Source organism: Electrophorus electricus, chromosome 4, assembly GCF_013358815.1.
Source record: "Electrophorus electricus isolate fEleEle1 chromosome 4, fEleEle1.pri, whole genome shotgun sequence".
NCBI lineage: Eukaryota > Metazoa > Chordata > Actinopteri > Gymnotiformes > Gymnotidae > Electrophorus > Electrophorus electricus.
The window spans coordinates 29,295,515-29,314,065 of NC_049538.1; the positions used below are offsets into that span (position 1 = coordinate 29,295,515).

Consider the following 18,551-nt stretch of genomic DNA (forward strand, 5'->3'; position numbering starts at 1 on the left):
ACATTTGTAAAATTCTGAAAAACGCCATTACAACACTCTCGTCACCAAACTGGACTGACAGAAAATGGCAACCTAAATCCAACCTAAAGTTGGTTATCCAACTTAAAGTGTGTGGATTTCCTGTAAGCTTTAATAATTCTATCATATAAGCATATCTCTCTCTCTCGCTCTCTCTCTCTCTCTCTCTCTCTCTCTCTCTCTCTCTCTCTCTCTCTCTCTCTCTCTCTCTCTCTCTCTCTCTCTCTCTCTCTCTCTCTCTCTCTCTCTCTCTCGGAACGAAATGTCTGTAAAGTTTCTACACGGCAGTATTACAGGGTGCACCGTTAGTCTAGGAGGAGTTGCTTTGTATTTTGGCTTTTGCCTTCAAAATGAGTAAAGTGTATTTTTCCTCATATTTACTTAATTGTAGTTTTCTGATATCAGTAGCTTTTTATATGGATGCCATATTAACGGGTTTTATTCTCAGACATAGCTATAGTGCTGGGGTTATCTAGCTAGATAGGTAGCTTGCTTATCTTGCTGGCTAATTAAGCTAACGTTCGTTAGCTAGTTAGCGAACACTTGTTTGTAATGAAATGGGTACGATAACATAATTAGTTTTTTTAGGTATGGAGCTATTTTTGATATGCAACAATGGCTAACTATCATGCGAAATGATTCAGTTTCTTTATAATTCTTAAGCTAATTATTTATACATCCGCTATCTTGCTAACATATATCCAGCTACCTAACTGTTCCCCTTTAGAACACAAGTTAACGCTAGCAAGCTAGCTAACGCTATAGATTTGAGAAATGTTATATATTTATCACGGTAGAAAGTGACAATGCAGTAAGGTTTTACATTTTGTGTGTGTGTGTGTGTGTGTGTGTGTGTGTGTGTGTGTGTGTGTGTGTGTGTGTGTGAGAGAGAGAGAGAAGGAAAGGATGGTGGCTAACGAAGCCAATTTATTTTGTACTCTGTTGTAGATAGCTACCAGGTTACACTATAACCGCGATTCTGATATGGATTATCAATTTATGCAAATTCACAGATGGGATGCGGGAAGCTTTTTTTAACCTCTTCAGAGTGTGAATAGAACGCCTTGTCACCATGCCAACTGTGGTTCTTATGGACGCGTCCCTGTCCATGACACGGCCCGTGTCCCTGGAGGGCAGTGAGGAGTTCCAGAGGAAGAACCTGGCCGTTCATGGACTAACCATGCTGTTTGAACATATGGCCATGAATTACAGACTAGAGTTCACTGCACTTGTTGCTTTTTCCTCGCTCTGGGAGCTTATGGTTCCGTTCACGAGAGACTACAATGCTCTTCAGGTATCATCTGTGCAGAATGCTGTTAGTGCAAATACTGTGGTCTTAAGGTCATTTCAGGGTCAGCAACTTGCAAAATTGTATTTTTCACTTAATAGGTGGCGTAGAGTTGAGCATTTTATATGGATAAATTACTTTCCGAAAAAGAAAGTATGTACAAATATCTACTGATTATAGCGGAAAGGTTGTTATTGTTATTGTTTGGTGTGTCTTCAGAATGCAGGGGTGCTGTTGCATCCATTGATGCTGCTCCTTATTGGTTTACTCTGTTTTGCTGGGTTTGCTTATTATGGGTTAAGGGGGAGGGCAGAAAGACTATGACTAATTCCAGAGGGGAAGTGAATGTGCATCAAAAAAAGCACATTGCTGTCAGTACAGTAAGACTTCCTACCGTATCCAGTCCACATGTTAGTCTGTGTGCATCGCTTGCTGTGCAGGAGGCCTTGAGTAACCTGGAAGACTTTGATAAGACGTGTCTGGAGCTTGCCCTTCAGGGAGTCAGCACCATCATGCAGCAGGAGTGGGGCAGTGCCTGCCCTTGCCAGGTACTGGCTTTGGTCTACTTCATCCAGCACGATTTCTCACTTGGTCAAACAAGAATAAAAAGCAAAAATCAGGGGTCTCTAAATGAAGGAGATGCATTATTCTTTGTGATGAGTAGCCTGACGTCCTTTTACATAGTGATGTTTATTGGTCAGTTCATATTGGTGTGCTTCCTTTGGTGACCTCTAGTTGGTGCTGGTCACTGACGGAGCTCTAGGCATCGGCCGTGGTTCTCTACGTCACTCCCTGGCCACTCTGAAGCAACGTGGAGAGGACAAGAAGTTCCCCTTACCCTTCCCTTTCCCCTGCAAGCTCTACATCATGTGCATCAGCAATGCTGAGGAGGTGCTTATGGCGAATGAAGCAAATGTATACCACTGATGTCAATTCATAGTACGATACGGTCTTCTCGCTGTCGTTCATTTTAATGTATTCATTGCAGCTCCAAACCACAGATGCCATGGACAACTTGGAGCAGCTTCTGATATTAAGCGGTGGAGAGGGCCAGATTTTTACTATGGAGGGGCCACTGTGTTTAAAGAGTGTTCAAGCAATGTTTGGGTGTGTGACCTCACTGCTCCATGTCTGGAACTGATGTACTGTTCACCGAGCCATTACTTTATTAAGTACACCTACAATACAGTTATATCTCATAGGCGGTCATACATTATACAGATAGTTTTGAGTTGTATTCCACCACAGTATTGTACTCTGAAGTGGTTTGAATGTTCCAGAGAACTGTACCTTGTGTTAACCAATATAGACTGCGCACTCTATATATTTAACAGAGAGCAAGAGAGCCATGGATTTTTATATTCACAACCACATACACAAAATTACCATCAGTCAGTGAACCTCTGAGTACATAGAACTGACCATAAAAATAGCCTGTAGGTTTATTTACCAAGTAGGTGTCACTCAGTGTATGATTTTGTGCAGCAACCTTCTGAACACACCTTGAGCTTGTATATGTGTTGGCAGGAAGCTGATTGAGCAGGCGTACATGCCTTTCCATGCAGTCCTGCGCTGTGGTCACTTGACCTCTGATGTGCAGGTGTTCCCCAGACCAGAGCCTGTCATGATAGACGAAGAGGTCGATCCGGTACCAAAACATGTGCTCACAGGTACTCCCACAGGAGCAGAGACTCGCTCAGGCTGTGCATGGGTCCAAACATGGCTCTCTCCAGACCCAAGGGGAAACTGGTGTTTCTTATACAAATATCATGTGATATTGCCTACTATGTGAATTAATCTCCCCGCACTGTGGTGTTTACATTATATGTGAGTGTAAACGGCTTCAAGCCAGAACTGCTCATATAAACTGGTTCTTTCATAAGTTTCTCATGCAATTTACCACGTTCACCAGTTTTCTCATTCTGAGATACATCCAGACCTGTTGTATGTGATATTTTTAATTAGTCTGCCATCCTCCAAAGGTTAGCATATATATATTCAAAATGCCACTGTCCTGTTAGACACCGGTGTTTGATTTATTTATTTTTTTTACTGCTATTCGTATTGTAATGCATCAAGTTACATAGTTCCAGGACCACAGCCCATGGTAATCTGAACCAGAACATGCAGCTGCCTCACTTTGTAGCCCAATTAAAACGATGTTGAGCTTAGAACATGACTTGATATGCTTTGGTGGTCAAGTGTACATTTTCTGAAAATATCTAATCTCTAATATTATGAATTTGCTCTTTGAAGTATTTTTTCTATTCATCTTTTTCTGAATGCCACATCTGGACAAATGGTGGGAAACACCTGTCCTTATAGGGCATTTCTGGGGCGTCAAATGTGCCTCTCTCATTAACATACTCATTTTAAAAACATATTTTTCTTGTTTACATAATTTACAAACATTTTCTGAAGTTGAACATGTTTGTTCAATCTGAAGTAACACCATCTTACAAACCCTTATTTGAAGGAAAAATTGAGGAATTTCAGAAGTTATGGTACGAAAAATGTTCTTGTATGAGGCTTATGTTTTTTGCATGGATACGGCAATGTAGCAGCAACGTCTACTCATTCTTAGTTACAATGGGTTAAAATGAATATCAGTAACCATTATGTATGCTTTTCTATAATGCTAAAGTTTATAACAATAGTAGGCAGCCTGGACAATGCATTGGGTGGCATAAAAGTAGAATTTGAATAATCTGTTTGTCATTTTGTTTCAGAGCTGGAGATAGTGGGATTCATTGAGATTGCAGACATAGCCAGTCCGCCTGTCCTGTCCAGACATCTGGTCCTCCCCATAGCTGTTAACAAAGGTTCTCACTCCATTTCACAAACTGTTTGTACTTCAGTTCCACTGTTTTCAGTGACTAACTATTTGTTCTTGTTTTTCTCCCGCCTTTGATATCAGAAGCAGATGAAGTGGGAGCAGGGACTACTGATGAAATGGAAGAGGACACATCTACCAATCAAATGGCAGGAAAAAGCCCGAATTTCTGTGTGCTCCTGCATGGCAGTCTTAAAGTGGAAGGCATGGTGGCCCTTGTGCAGCTGGGGTAAGATACCGTTGAACCAGGCAGTAAATGCATGTATTGGCACAGTTTGTTTGTGTACTCACGTAATAAAGCAAGGTGTTGTCAATATCAAGGCAATGGGTTTGATTCTCAGTGATCAAACATATTGTCATACAGATAAATATATACAAGTCTCTCTGGATAAGGGCATCTGCCAAATGCAATAAACTTACTGGCACAGTCTAAGTGTATGAAGATGTCCATATGATGATCAACACTAGTACATATTTATTTGTAAAAACTAGACAATAGCAAACAAACTAAACTTTTAATTAAATGCATCATTTAGCCAAAAGTTAAATAAGTAAGCAATTGTAACAAAATAGAACTACAGCTAATCGTAAACCAAGTAAAAAAGAGAAAGTGTATCTAAAGAATATGAAAAGGCCATGTATGATGCAGTAAGGGCTGTGTACAGACTATGCACTACTTTTATAGCCTTTTAACTTTTGCAACTTTGCTGCATCACAACAGTACCATTTAACCAATGAAGGCTCAGAGTGCAATTTTAGGAATACTTTTTGGCAAACAGTAGGCTACTAATTAGCTGTAATTAACCAATCTGCTGTATAAACGTAGTAAATGAACCAGTGGGTGCACAGCCATGTAATCACATTGTTCTTGTGGTTCTGTCTGTTATTATGGAGATCAGGAGCGACGTTTTGTTGTTTCAGAAGAATCTTCCATCTAAATACAGCATTTCCTGTAACTGTACTTCACATCACCACCGCTGTCTTCTGCCTGCATGTGATATGTAAATAAGGGACTGGTGCATGTATACTTGTTTCCATGACACCTGCTCTAGCACACCTAATAAACCTGGTAACTAATTGACTTGAACCAGGTATGCCTGAACAGGGAAGTCGCTCAGCTGTGCCAAACCGGCCATAGTGGACCTGAACTGGGCAGACGTGCTAAATCATAGTGAGGACGTGTGTCTCTAATGTTGAGGTTCCTCTCCCAGGCCTGACTGGTATGGGATGCTCTACTCCCAGGCAGACAGTAAGAAGAAGTCAAATCTGATGATGTCACTGTTTGAGCCAGGCCCAGAACCTCTGCCATGGCTGGGGAAGGTCTCTCAGCTCGGACCTATCTCAGGTACAACACAGTTCTCCTCCTCTGCCCAGACATGGTTATTTAAAAGCATATCCAACCTTTGTTTCCTTGAGTTGAGTTTTCTTTATTCCTGTGGTGCTGTGAGATATGCTGTATTAAGGAAGTTACGATAACATTGCCATAATGTATTTAGAAAATTAAAGATCGTGTATTAAATCAGTTACAATGTGGCCATAAATTTTCATTGTCTCACTTGTGGGCAAACATGTAAGCACGTGTTCTCTGGGTTTTATAGATGCTCCAGAGAATCCTTATGGGGAAGATGACAGCAAAAGCCCGTTCCCTGTGCAGCCTAAAAGCAAACGCAGCTACGCCCAGAACGTCACCGTTTGGATCAAAGCCAGTGGACTCCAGGTATTTATTCCTTTGCCATAGTATACAAGATGTTTTCATTACTATGCCACAAGAAGTCTACAACTCCCTTGATATTCAACATTCGATTATTTTTTTCTTGACAGACGGACGTGCAGAAAATTCTCCGAAACGCAAGAAAACTTCCAGAAAAAACGCAAACTTTCTACAAGGTAAGTGACGTGCAGCTTACTTTAAGTGACCTTTGATATTAAAATCTGGAGTGTTCCAGATGTCCTTTGGTATGTATATAGGTACACGTGCATGTGTGTGTTAAAGGAGCTGAATCGTCTGCGAAAAGCCGCTCTGGCTTTTGGGTTTTGGGAGCTGTTGAAAGGCGTGGCTGAGCTACTGGAGAGGGAGTGCACCCTGCTGCCTGACTCTGCCCACCCTGATGCTGCCTTCCAGCTGTCCCATGCTGCCCAACAACTCAAGCTGGCCAGTACGGGAGACTCCCAGTATGCTGCCTTTGAACACAACATTACCCCCATGCTCACGGACTTCTCAGGGGGAGGTGGAGGTTCCGACAGACTGTAGTGTGGGTGGGAGCAGAACTGGACTGAAATTTTCACTGTGACATTGGAAACTGCTTTTCTCCTCCCTGGCCCTTCAACACTGAAGGTTTCAATAACTCAGTGGACTACTGTTTGGCATTTCCCAAGTGAAGTTCACAAATCTTTGTAAAATATAAGGAATTACAAACTCTGATGTGTGAGTGAAGTGTGTCAGGACATGCATTTGTTCTACTCCTTTAAAGTACGTCCTGCCTGCTTTTAGAATTTGAAATTAATCTGAAGGCCACTTAAATATTCTTTTTCCAAGTTTTTTTTTTAATGTAAATAATTTTCTACCAGTGACTTAAAGGAAATAAATTTCAATTTGTAATGTTGATGCATGATCAGTCATTAAGGTAGGACAGCATCTTACTTGGAAATCTTTATTTGAATAACCACTGTCAGTAGCATGTCATTCAGTAACAAGCTGCAGCAGCTTGTTGCCACTACTGAGGGTTTCTACTGTTTTGAAATTTCACTGTCCCTGAGGTCTCTGATCTCACTGACACTTTGTCTGATGTGTTCAGCACCGATGACAATACTGAGACTCAAGGAACTAATGAAAAGATAACGATACTGAATTTTTCTTGCCACAAGTCTACATCAACATCAAAAACCCCACCTATAAGACATACTTCTCATAATGGAAATGACAAATTACATATATAAATACTTACACAGGTCTGTCCAGAATTAATTAAGAAAATCATTTTCCATGGTGTTTAACAGGACCCAGGCCTGTACATGATACATAATCACTGCATTTCAGTGATTATGTATCATGTACAGGCTTGGGTCCTGTTAAACACATTTTTGTATGGTTTGGACAGAGGAGGAACAGGCTTCGATAATGACGCCTTCATATTAAAAAAAAACAAAACTTTTTTTTAAGGGAAGCATTGGATAGTGAAGAAAAACAAACTTAGTACTATAACGCAGACATGTTGAATAAAGACAGGAAGATGAAACATGGGTGTTCCTTTAGAGTAAGACCTCAGTTGCTCTTCCTCTTCTTTGTCCGAAACCGTCTGCTTCTCTGCTTATAGAGGTAACGGAAGTTGATGAACATCCCTGTAAAGAAGCCAGTGGTGTTGCATGGATCAGTGGAGGACAGTGCAACAAGAATGCATTAATATTACCGGTAAACAGCAAAACCACTGCGGCAGAGAGAGAGAGAGAGAGAGAGAGAGAGAGAGAGACTCACCCAGGAACATGAGCAGCAGGTAGAGCTGCAGGATGTAGGAAAAGCTGAGCGATGACCCCAGTGCTTCAGGCAGACGGATGCTTAAGAACTTCGTCTCATTGAAGATGGGGATGGACTGAATTACAGCCACAGCTGAGGGACCAGCAGAGACAAATGAACGTCTGAGCCTCATCTGATTGACAAATGTAGCTACAAAACGTTAGGAGTTTGTCTCCTTCAAGCAATCCAGATTTGTGTCATTGGTTTTAGATGTTGCTCATGAAACACCCAAGAATGCATGCAATTGTTCTTAAATTTTTTATTTTTTTTAATTTAAAGTCACACCAACTGTCACATTATGTTCCAAAAAAAAAACCACCATGGTAAAGGATACATTAATGGCCTGTGATGGTGGGTGGTGGTTAACATTTTTATCAAACTTATCTGCTTCCTTTCAGCCTTTTTTTGGTTCATGCGTTGGTCATCAAATAAAAGCTAGAAAACTTTAAGGAGGAAAAAAAAAACAAAGCTCTATATATTACTATACCTCACCTTCAGCCAAAATACCTAGTGGGTACAGAGGTATCCAGATAGTGTATCGAAGCCATGTCAGTAGTTTCCATTCTGTTCCAATGCAGGCCAACATATAGAAGGGGTACCTATAGGTGGTGTATAATGACAAAGGTTTGATTAAACATTATTTTAGTCTAATATGTTAAAATCTGCCGAATCAACCTTCACCTGAATCTTTTTCAAAATATTTGAAGCCATTTTTTCAAACTCAGTTTCTATCTTGGTTGCAGTTACTCCAGTTGCATTTTAGATGCAACTAATACTAAATAGTGAAGTCACATCCTGCTTTTCAGTGTGAGCTCTGAAGAGGATGTCCTGCACACAGGCGAGAATGTGCAGTTGTGGCAAATTGTGAGAAAAAAAAAAAAAAAAATTTGATTTCAACTAGTTTCTTGAAAAGCAGCAGCCATACCATATTCAACTCTACTGCTTCAGCATGTTCTTCAGTATGGAAAATATTTCTATTACAAGTGGGCAATTCACATTTAGAAACTCACCTAAATATCTCGATGCTACTCCACAGATAAAAGACAAAGAAAACGACTGGTTTGTTCTGCATGTCGTCCAAGCTACCAAAGATGACAAAAAGGATGAAGTTCCTCCCCATCACCTTTTGGGTTCAAAACAAGAAAAACATCTTTTATTAAAAATGAATAATTTTATACAGTACAAGTCTGAACGTTCATCAAAGGAGGCACTAGTTCATTAGGATCCATTGCACCCACCTGTATGAAGGCAGGAATCAGCCCTGTCCTCACCAACCCCACAGCAGGGTTGATCATCTCAACAATCGCTAGCATCTGACAGAAGTACATTACATCAGCAATGGTGTGGAAGGTATCATAGAAAGAATCTATTGGATTGAGAGGGAAAATAAAGCACAATGTGAACATTACAGAATAAACTCAGACACACAACCTGGGCCCCCTACAGAAGTATAATTTGTGTAAGACACATCTTCCACTGTGACAAACAAAGCTTCTGCAAGTATTTACCCAATATGTGTACTGTTTTGTAAATTACTATTGTTATTATACTGTCAATTACTGTTATAGATTACTGTATGTAAATTACATACTTCACATTATGTGAATTACACAGAGTCTGTACTGTCTCTACTAATGGAATAAGTATGTTTCATATTTTACTTGTTGTGTATTTAAAAAGGGCTGTTACAGCAACAAATAAGACCACATAAGAAGGCTTAGAGATCCACAGCGAAACACGGTGCATGCTGTGCAAGAGAGCTACATCCTGACTACTGCAATATTAAAAGAAACCCTCACCTTGCCCAAGTATGAAAAGACGCACAGTCATGTTGACAAATACCCAGGAGAACCCTAGAAACTGGACCAGATTGTACGTAAAGAGATATCCTTTCTTCAAGCCCAAGTAACCTACAAAGGAAAACAAAGCGTTGGATATTTTAGCCCTTTTCCTATGCAAATGTTTCATGTTCTGCATTGAAGATGATGGTTCACTCACGGTCCTTTGGAATTCTTGACTCGAAGGTCACTTTATTTATTTCCTCTTCCTGCGCAAGATAAATAAAAAAAACAGCGAGAGCCTAAGTGTTCCCCTCTGCAACATCACCACACTTGTGGAGAAAATAAATATTTGTGTGCGCGTCTCATTTCAAAAAGAGATATCGGCCACAGAAAGTCCATCCGATCGTCCTGACCCACGTTGGCCTAACCTTTTTTAGCTCCATCTCAGCATCCGACTCGTCCAGCCAGCGGTCGAAGTCAGGGGCCAGAAAGCCAGGTTTCCTCTCCTGCATGGTGAGGCGACCCCACCAGCAACGCTCTAGTTTTCTCACTGTAATATTCACCTGCCGCTGGGTGGATTTGTGTTTTATCTAAATACACACACACACACACACACACACACACACACACAATCCCTGTCTATTCTGAACATCTGTTTATTTCATGTATACTTTATTTATAAAAGTAGCACTTTAATTGCTGAGTTTCTAAGGGAATGACAAAATATCTAGCAACTTGTAAAAGAGGAAGACTAAGTAGGTGACAGTATACAAGTTTGCTCATCTCAGAAACACCAAAATATTTTATTACAATCCAAATAACAACTGGCTGCCTAACAGAGCTGATCAGAAAGCCTAAAATATTAAAAGCCTAAAATATTGACAATACTGTTTCAATCTTTTAAAATATTTTATACAATTTCACAAAGCTTCACAAAGTTAATGACAGATGTTTCCTTTGGAAGCCACTTCTCACTGTTAAAAAGTAACCTGGAGTAACAAAAAGACAAATTAGACCTGAGAACTGAACCTAACAAATCCACTCAAACACATTCAATTTCTTATGACTTAACTGTTAGTAATCAATTAGCTGGATCTTACCTCAGATTTTACTGGTTTCAGAAACTCCAAGTTGAATTCATATTCATTTTCTCCTTTTGCCCCATGACCCTGACCTTGAAAAGTAGAAGAAAAAAATGAGTGAGACGGCTGATGAACATATAGGTCTCAAATTTGGGAAACTGCTGCAGATGAAAACAGCCTACCTCTAAAGTGGAGTATGTTCTCTTGTATGCTGATGTCAAGGTTCTGCAGGAGAAACAAAAAAGCCCGTGTCGGGAGATTGTTCAGCATTCAATGGCTGCTTGCACTCGAATTATAGTCAACAGAAAATGATGTCAGCGCTGTGAACTAAAAAATAGCTTTTTACATCATTCTCATTGCTGACCTTAGTTTGAAATAAAGAGCACAACCGCAAGTAAACCTGGGGTGAAAAGAATTCCAAAACATCTTTTTATGTGGCCTAATTGGAACTTTCTGGATTTTCAAATGGTTTTGCTTGGACATCTGATTATTACCTAGTCATACTCTCAAATTATTCATCTTCTGGTTAGTCACATCCTCATTTGCATAAAGGCTGTTGGCCTTTGCTATTTGCAACTGTTTTGGGCAGGCACAACAATAGCTCTACTGTGTCAACATATGGTAGATAGGCCTAAAGGAGTTTGGTGGTTTACCAGCAGACACTAACGTAATAAGGTTGTGTATCAAGCATGCACACCCCATCCTACTGCTCCATAAAGGACTTGAATATAAAGGTCATTAAATCTTTCAGGGTATCAGCTACTCATGTACACACAGCTTGTGTTTGCATCCAGCACCTGAAAATAATAGCTGTGAATAAATTATGACCTAAAACTGTGACTCGACCAGATGGCTTGTGGTCTAGGATGAGCAACTGCATGATACGACGCAAACATTTCCTCAAGTAAAATCAGCCAAATACGTCTTGGTCAAAGTTTGCCAAAAAAGGCAAATTACACTGAAACAGGAGTCTCTGATTCTAAACGTGATGGTCTCCTCTTAAGCCAATAACCAAGTATAAGCTTTGACCTTTGTAAAGTCGGATATACTAATGTCGGACAGGTAGTATCCCCACGCAACCAAATACTTCCGTGTATGGGAAGAGCTTTGACATACTTTTTCTTAGTTATATAAAATGATATCGACATAATGTCAACTGCTAGATTCCCAAGTTACCTAAATACCTACCTAATAAATAAATAATTAATTAATTAATTAAATAAATAAATAACCCCAAGCCAAAACTCCAGCCAACATCCTGGCCGTATATATCTACAGATCTGCTGAAAACGCCACGTGCTACCGGCACAACCCACGCACTTTCGTCCAAGTATCCAAAAAATAGGATGCATTCGCTTTAATCTCCGAGAGCGCTGATTAGCGTTAGCACAACCGGCCGGTTCATGGTGGCCAGCCCGTGCCAGCGAGCCCACGGCGTCGTGTCCGAGACAAGCGTCGCTCACCTTCGCGTCACTTATTTCCACTCGCAGGTAAACGTCGCCGTGCCTCTGCGCCCAGAACACGCGAGGCGTGAGAGTCTGCATCGCGAACGTCCGCTTCACCGCTCAGGATCGGGGGTGAGTGAGCGAGGGCTCCGAAACATCACGCGCAGCCCGCGGGACAGACGACTGCGGAGCGTTTTGCCCAGAATATTCTGCTCGCGACACACAGGCGCGCGCGCGCGCGCTTCTCAGACACAGACGTGCGTGCTCGTGCATGCATCCGGAGAGGAGCCAGAATAAAAGTCTACTGTGGAGGGATGTGCAGGTGGTCGTCTTCTAGCGTCTCATTATTCTCCCCCACCCCTCCAAAAAAAAAACACAAAACTATACACAAAACACAGAAGCACCACCGAGTCTGAAAATGGATTGCAAATGCACGTTAATGCACCCCATGTCCACCAGGGGAGCTGTGCGAATTTTACATCGCGTTATACCAATGTTGACGGAAATGAGGTCGGAATTTTAGTTATATCGGGAACTAGCTATATTTGAGATAGTTTCGCGACGTTAAATATGCTTGTGTATTTATAAGCCCTTTATTGGCGTTGTTTCTCACGAACTGGCACACAATGTAGCCGCGTGATGAGAAAAGTCAGCTCTCACATTAGAAGCAAGTAGCTTTTATTATAGCTTGCTTGCTAACCTATTGGCTAGCTAACCTAATGTACTCAGCTATCCACTACAATGCAGCTCAGTGATAACCTTAAGAAACCGGCTCTTGACTTGAGTTGTAGTGGTTCAAAATACCGTATTCTTGTGGGTGTAACAGGTAGTGTCGCAGCACTTAAATTGCCGTTGTTAGTGTCAAAACTTCTTGAAATCCAAGGGGTAAGTTTATAAAACTTTGGTGTTAATTTGATTGTTAACGTTGTGGAAACAAGTGACGGTTTTACGTCGTTGCTGCTTTGTTAAAATTAGCTGCCTTTGTCATTAAAAACCTGTCCACTAGGGGATGCTGTCTGCTAAATATAAGGTACACATCTTATCTTAATTGGTAGACGCAATATTCCACACCAAATTACAGGGAATTAATGGCGACAGTCAAACAACTGTAAACAGCTGCAAGGAAATAAATAATAATAATAATATGATCTATATAAACAGAAAGATAGCACAAGAGATTAAAGAAATTAGTGAAGTTTTCAGAGAAACAGGACGTTTCGGACAGATGTCCATCATGGAAGCAAGTATGAAAGACCTCTGTCCAAATCTTCCTGTTTCTCTGTCCTTCACTACATTTTTTTGAAATTTTTAAAAATGTAAACAAATAAACAAAAAAAAAAAAACCTCACACTAAGACAAATGTGAAATACTGAAAGAAAAAGTATAACTTCCTCTCCTCCTCAAGGTTGATGTACGTGTAATCACCACCAACAGTGCCACCCATTTCTACAACATTGCTGAGATTCCCGTCCGTGTTTATACCGACAAGGATGAGTGGGAGGTGTGGTAGGAGTTGTAATCTTCCTATATGTTTCATTATCTTGTTTCATAGTGCTTGTGTTCATGAGTAGATTGGCATGTGATTTGTTTGTCTTAGATGTGGACAACACGCTCAGACCCAGTGCTGCACATTGAATTAAGACGATGGGCCAATCTTCTAGTCATCGCTCCACTGGACGCTAACACACTTGGCAAGATAGCCAGCGGTATCTGTGATAACCTTCTGGTGAGCGATGAAAAGATTTTTATAATGTAAACACACATGCCCTGCCTGTCATCAGATACTCAGCAGGCATAATAAACTGGCCAAAGAAGAGCTGGAAGCCGTAAGGGCAGCACAGAGTCACTAATTACAGCAGTGAAAGAACAAGCATTAAGCACTAGGTCAGTTGAAGCAATGCTGAGTCACACCAGAGAACATCATATTCAGGGACATTTGTGAGACATATGAGCTGGATACCCCCCCCCCCCCCAAGTCCAAATGGGAGGAACCACAGAGAGATGTGGAGATCAACAAGGCTAAGATCCCATGGGACCTCCAGATCCATACAGGCAAGCAATTAATGGTGACCCAACCAGATATGGTAATCAAAGATAAGATGCAGAAAACAGCACTGGTAATATATGTGGCAGTCCCAAGCTATGCGAACATCCAAAGGAAACCTTGTGAAGTTGGTTAAAAAACCAGGGGCTGGAAGTGGAATAGAGAGAATGTGGAAGGTTAACACCTAAGGTGGTCCCAGTTGTAGCAGGCACACTTGATACTGTGACCCAGAAATGACAACATAGTCCTTAGTAGAGAAGAGCACAATCCCAGGGATCGTGAAAATACTGTGATAAGCTGTGGCGTTCAACAGATGCTTGATTGGTTCTAGGGTCTTGATGAGGGAGGTCAGAGGAGAATTGCCAGGCTGGTGTGAGCTGACAGGAAGTAACAGAACCACTTTTTACAACCATGATGAAAAGTGCTCCACTGTGTGTCAAGGAAACATAACGATTACACAATCACCAGGAAATTTGAGTATGCCAAATTTTGACCATACCTTCTATTTACAAACACAGAATGACAAAGCTTATAACTAAATATAGACTAAAAAGGACTTTCAGTTGAAATAAGTCACCACTGATACAGTTTTTTCCAGGAGTAGGTTTGATCCATGTCCAGGAAACTGGCCCCTTGTATATTGTCTTGTCTGTTGGATTTCATCTTTTTAGCACAAAATAGCTTTTTGTGTGGTACAGGAAATTTGATGAGCTGGAAACACTTTCTCAGAACTGTACATTTTTTTAAAGCATAATTAACTGGCCTGATGGATTGTTTTTCCTGACAGACCTGCGTGGTAAGAGCGTGGGACATGAGCTGTCCTCTGCTCTTCTGTCCTGCCATGAACACGTCCATGTGGCAGCACCCAATTACTGCCCAGCAAGTGGCCACCCTGCAACACTTTGGCTATGTGGAGATACCTTGCATTGCTAAGAAACTGGTCTGTGGAGATGAAGGTAAACAGGTGTCCCTGAAATGCCACACTGGTGTAAATTGTTGTTTTTCAATAACAGGTTGCAACTATAGAAATATTTCAGCAGGAAGTGTGCATGAGATGGGGGTCCCATCAAAGAAACATTCATGTGCAACGTTAAATGCTTTGGTCCACTGATCTAGTATCAAACAGCGGTATTCTAATGGAAATGGTCCAAATCAAGGTTTTATGATGTAGTGACTATGGTCAGGAATTATATAAATGAGTGCTTGCCGCTGTGTGTTTTTCATTATATGACCTTAATGGTGAAGCTTCTTTTGCTTTACAGGTAAAGGTGCAATGGCAGAGGTGTCAACTATTGTAGACATGGTCCAGCAGTACCTTCCCAAACCAAATGTATCATCACACAAGTGAAAGCATGAATGAAACCTTTGCCTTCACACTACCAAATTACATTATATTCATTTTAATTATTTGTTTTGGTTTTTTTTAATAAAAAATGTAAATATTTTTAAAAAAAAATAATTATGTGGTGTCTTTTATAGATGTATGCTTTATAAACTTCTGTGTTGACACATTTTGTCAGTTAAATAAGACTGACCAAATAAATGTGACTTGGAAATGTTTCAATATTTGGATTCAATAGCCCTCAGCTGCACATGAGCATGCGCTTTGATCCAGACAAGACTATTTCTGACCTTTTTTTTGTTGTTTTGGAATTTGAGGTAATCTCTCCCTCACATACTTATTTTTTCAGTAGTCTCACCTCCTAACAGGACTTTTATTGTATAAAGCAATGCTTTCTTATTGTATGACTTATTGTATAAGTTTTTACTCTCTTTATCATTATAAAACCATCACTTCTGTACATCTGTGTGTTTTGTTTAGCTTTTTTTGTTTGTTTGTTTGTTTGTTTGTTTTGTTCCCATCAGTGAGGTTTTTTTTTCCAGAATTTAATATGGACGCCCCCGCCTCCGAACATGCAGGCATTTGGAGTGTTTTATTTTCATACAGATAGTTAAGCATACTGCTTCTAGAACAGAGGAGACCTTTCTTAGTGGCCTTCATATCTACTTGAAATTACTAGAACTGCATGTGAAGTAAGATTGTTTTAAATTTTGTTTTCTCCAGCTTTTATCAAAATGTTTCCTGCTCCCCCCCCCCCCCCAAAAAAAAAAATCTTTTTTTTATTTATTTATTTATTTACATTTAAGATCTCAGATAGTAATCTTTCATTACATGATGTATAGTACTTGTGCACACAGATGTAAATATGAGCTGGAAGTGGCCACAGCAGAGGCTTGAGGTTTGTCTGGTGTCTTTCCTTCACTCTCCTCTGGGTCTGCTCCAATCCAAAAGCAATTCTCTCAATCTCGCTCAATTTCGTCCTTACGTTGCTGCTTTTTTAAAAATAATATTGGGAGTTTTGACTTGCCACTCGAGTAATTTTGTACTAAGATATCCTCTGTTCTGCTTTTTATTTTCAGTTTGTATTTTGTAAAAAGCTGAAGAAATGTACTGTTCGTCTTGATTTTTCGGTTTTGAATATTTTTTCTTGCCTCATTCCATTATTTTTTTCTATACCTCTTTTGAGCTTTTTATTTTTGGTCCAGTCTGTAAATAACTTGATATCTGTACAGTTTGCTCTGTTTTGGAAGGTGTGTTTTTACATTTGCATTTACATTTACAGCATTTAGCTGACACTTTTTTGACATTCTAGAACGTAAAACTGGAGAGTCTAAGGTGAAATCCCAAAACCAGTGTGTTATTTCTGTCTCTGGCTTTATGATGCTGGTCACATGCAGGTTTGGGCATGGAGCCCTCAGCTGCATGCATCTCTTCCCAAGACCCACCTGGGTGTTTTTAGGGCATTTACACGGATCCTGTGTTCAGTCTCAGGAGCTCACTGAGAATGTGGGCCATATCAGTATTTCTGCTCAATACCTGGAAAGATACTGGTTTGTAATCCCTCCACCCTGCATCATTTACAACCACCAGGGCTGCCAGGCAGGCAGAGTCTCTCTCTCTCTTTCTCTCTCTCTCTCTCTCTCTCACACACACACACACACACACACACACACACACACACACACACTCTGAAAATGATTGTGCTTTTTTATTTCTGAGAGAATATCTTTTTTGGACACATTGTGTAAGGTGTTGACCAGTTGTAACGCTGAGGATTGCTTAGTTTTAGCTGGAGATTTTAATTGTACAGAATCAAATTTACATAGGAATAATTTAGAACCTCATGTCACCTCTCGTAAGAGGTTGATTCAGTTGATTAAAAAATATGAACTCTGATATTTTAATGGTCAAAAAAGACAGTACACATGGACACATGCAAGATTAAATTCTCTTTCATTAGCAAGGCTTGATAAAATTTATGGTTTTAAACACCATCGTAATGTGTTTTAGAGCTGCCAGATCTCACCGGTTGTGCTGTCTGATCATGGCCCATTGTGTAATGGGGGGAAGCCATAGCAAGCCTGGGACATCATATTGGCACTTTAATACAACTATGCTAGATGATGCCCACTTTTGGAAAGTATTAGAGTTTCAAACATTACAACAGTGGTGGGATCTTGGCAAAGCTAAAGTAAAGCAATTGTGCCAGCAGTATACTCACAGCATCATTAAGGACACAGCCCAGTCCATGAAAAGCCTTGAGACGTAGATAGTGGACCTTCAGCATTTAACAGAGTCCACAGGAAATCTAGAGCATGTTGAGGCTCTTAAAGCTAAAACAGTGGCACTAGCCGACCTGCTTGGGGTAAAGGCACAGGGGACCCTGGTCTGAACATGACCATCCGGCTGAAGAAGGTGATGGATCAGGCGATTCATCCTGACCAGACTTGCTGTGTCAATTTTTGACAATATAACTTTAATTCTGGATCTTTTGGAAACCTCAAGACTATTGGGTCTGAATACTGGTCTGCTTTTTTTAGACCAGGAAAGGGTTTTCAACAGGGTTGAACACAAATATCTATGGAAGGCTCTAGCAGCCTTTGGCTTCAGCCCTGGCTTCATAGCCAATTTCAGGGTCCTGTATTGTGATGCTGAAAGTATGCAGAAAGTTAATGGTGGTCTGAGTGCTCCTTTCAGGGTTCAGAGGGGGGCTATCTGGAATGTTATATGCTTTAGCTATAGAACCCTTCTTACACAGGTTAAGGAGTTATCTCTGGTTTTGCTTTAAAGCAATCTGATTGTGAAACTCACAAATTTTATTGTCTGCCTATGCTGATGATATTATTGTGATGCTTAAAACCCAATCTGATGTAGATAACCTACTCAGCACAGTGGTAAAATCTCCTCAGCTAAGGTGAACTGGAACAAACGTGAGGCCTTGCAGGTTGGAAGCTGGTCAAATGGGACAAATGTTTACCACAGGAGTTGAGTTGGGTTAGGAAAGGTTTTAAATATTTGGGAGTATTTCTGGGGGACAGACAAACCGAAAAGAAAACTGGGATGGATTGTTAGAGAAAGTCGAAGGTCGACTTGACAGATGGAACTGGATACGGCCTTGACTGTGGTATAAAGGACAGGTTCTGATTTGTAACAACCTGGCAGCCTCTTCTTTGGGGCACAGGTGTGTTTAGACCTGCTCCAGGTCTA

The 18,551-nt window shown here is 40.6% G+C and overlaps 3 protein-coding genes across 6 annotated transcripts; 2 read left to right on the forward strand and 1 right to left on the reverse strand.

Moving 5' to 3' along the window:
• The first annotated feature begins 288 nt into the window (after positions 1-288).
• Positions 289-6,744, forward strand: ints14 (integrator complex subunit 14). 4 transcript variants are annotated; one of them, XM_027027828.2, is made up of 12 exons: positions 289-372; positions 1,032-1,312; positions 1,747-1,854; positions 2,042-2,197; positions 2,295-2,413; positions 2,834-2,976; positions 4,036-4,128; positions 4,224-4,368; positions 5,351-5,484; positions 5,738-5,856; positions 5,961-6,026; positions 6,133-6,744. In XM_027027828.2, exons 2-12 carry the CDS (start codon positions 1,091-1,093, stop codon positions 6,388-6,390), a joined length of 1,563 nt encoding a protein of 520 aa, XP_026883629.2. In that variant the 5' UTR covers positions 289-372; positions 1,032-1,090; the 3' UTR covers positions 6,391-6,744. The 4 variants fall into 4 exon arrangements, with proteins under 4 accessions (XP_026883629.2, XP_026883633.2, XP_026883630.2 ...); XM_027027832.2 differs by having other exon boundaries at positions 4,227-4,368; XM_027027829.2 differs by having other exon boundaries at positions 317-606.
• Positions 6,745-6,776: 32 nt separating this feature from the next.
• On the reverse strand, positions 6,777-12,186 carry hacd3 (3-hydroxyacyl-CoA dehydratase 3). The gene is made up of 11 exons (XM_027027833.2): positions 11,977-12,186; positions 10,696-10,738; positions 10,532-10,605; positions 9,860-10,021; positions 9,649-9,697; positions 9,450-9,560; positions 8,889-9,016; positions 8,661-8,773; positions 8,143-8,249; positions 7,612-7,743; positions 6,777-7,478 (listed from the first exon to the last, which is right to left on the reverse strand). The coding sequence occupies exons 1-11, from the start codon at positions 12,055-12,057 to the stop codon at positions 7,402-7,404; spliced, it is 1,077 nt and encodes a 358-aa protein (XP_026883634.2). The 5' UTR covers positions 12,058-12,186; the 3' UTR covers positions 6,777-7,401.
• Positions 12,187-12,430: 244 nt separating this feature from the next.
• Positions 12,431-15,804, forward strand: ppcdc (phosphopantothenoylcysteine decarboxylase). The gene is made up of 5 exons (XM_027027835.2): positions 12,431-12,843; positions 13,364-13,459; positions 13,556-13,684; positions 14,790-14,958; positions 15,265-15,804. Exons 1-5 carry the CDS (start codon positions 12,700-12,702, stop codon positions 15,348-15,350), a joined length of 624 nt encoding a protein of 207 aa, XP_026883636.2. The 5' UTR covers positions 12,431-12,699; the 3' UTR covers positions 15,351-15,804.
• Positions 15,805-18,551: the final 2,747 nt, after the last annotated feature.

Bases quoted from the DNA above. Each gene is read 5' to 3' on its own strand.
- hacd3 (XM_027027833.2), bottom strand. From the start codon at position 12,057: ATGCAGACTCTCACGCCTCGCGTGTTCTGGGCGCAGAGGCACGGCGAC. The intron at 8,774-8,888 runs GTGGGTGCAATG...TGAACCCAAAAG, and splicing joins TGATTCCTGCCTTCATACAG to GTGATGGGGAGGAACTTCAT. The intron at 7,479-7,611 runs GTGAGTCTCTCT...GCTTCTTTACAG, and splicing joins CCTGCTGCTCATGTTCCTGG to GGATGTTCATCAACTTCCGT.
- ints14 (XM_027027828.2), top strand. From the start codon at position 1,091: ATGCCAACTGTGGTTCTTATGGACGCGTCCCTGTCCATGACACGGCCC. The intron at 1,855-2,041 runs GTACTGGCTTTG...GGTGACCTCTAG, and splicing joins GCAGTGCCTGCCCTTGCCAG to TTGGTGCTGGTCACTGACGG. The intron at 2,414-2,833 runs GTGTGTGACCTC...ATGTGTTGGCAG, and splicing joins AGTGTTCAAGCAATGTTTGG to GAAGCTGATTGAGCAGGCGT.
- ppcdc (XM_027027835.2), top strand. From the start codon at position 12,700: ATGCAGCTCAGTGATAACCTTAAGAAACCGGCTCTTGACTTGAGTTGT. The intron at 13,460-13,555 runs GTGTGGTAGGAG...TGTTTGTCTTAG, and splicing joins CCGACAAGGATGAGTGGGAG to ATGTGGACAACACGCTCAGA. The intron at 14,959-15,264 runs GTAAACAGGTGT...TTTGCTTTACAG, and splicing joins ACTGGTCTGTGGAGATGAAG to GTAAAGGTGCAATGGCAGAG.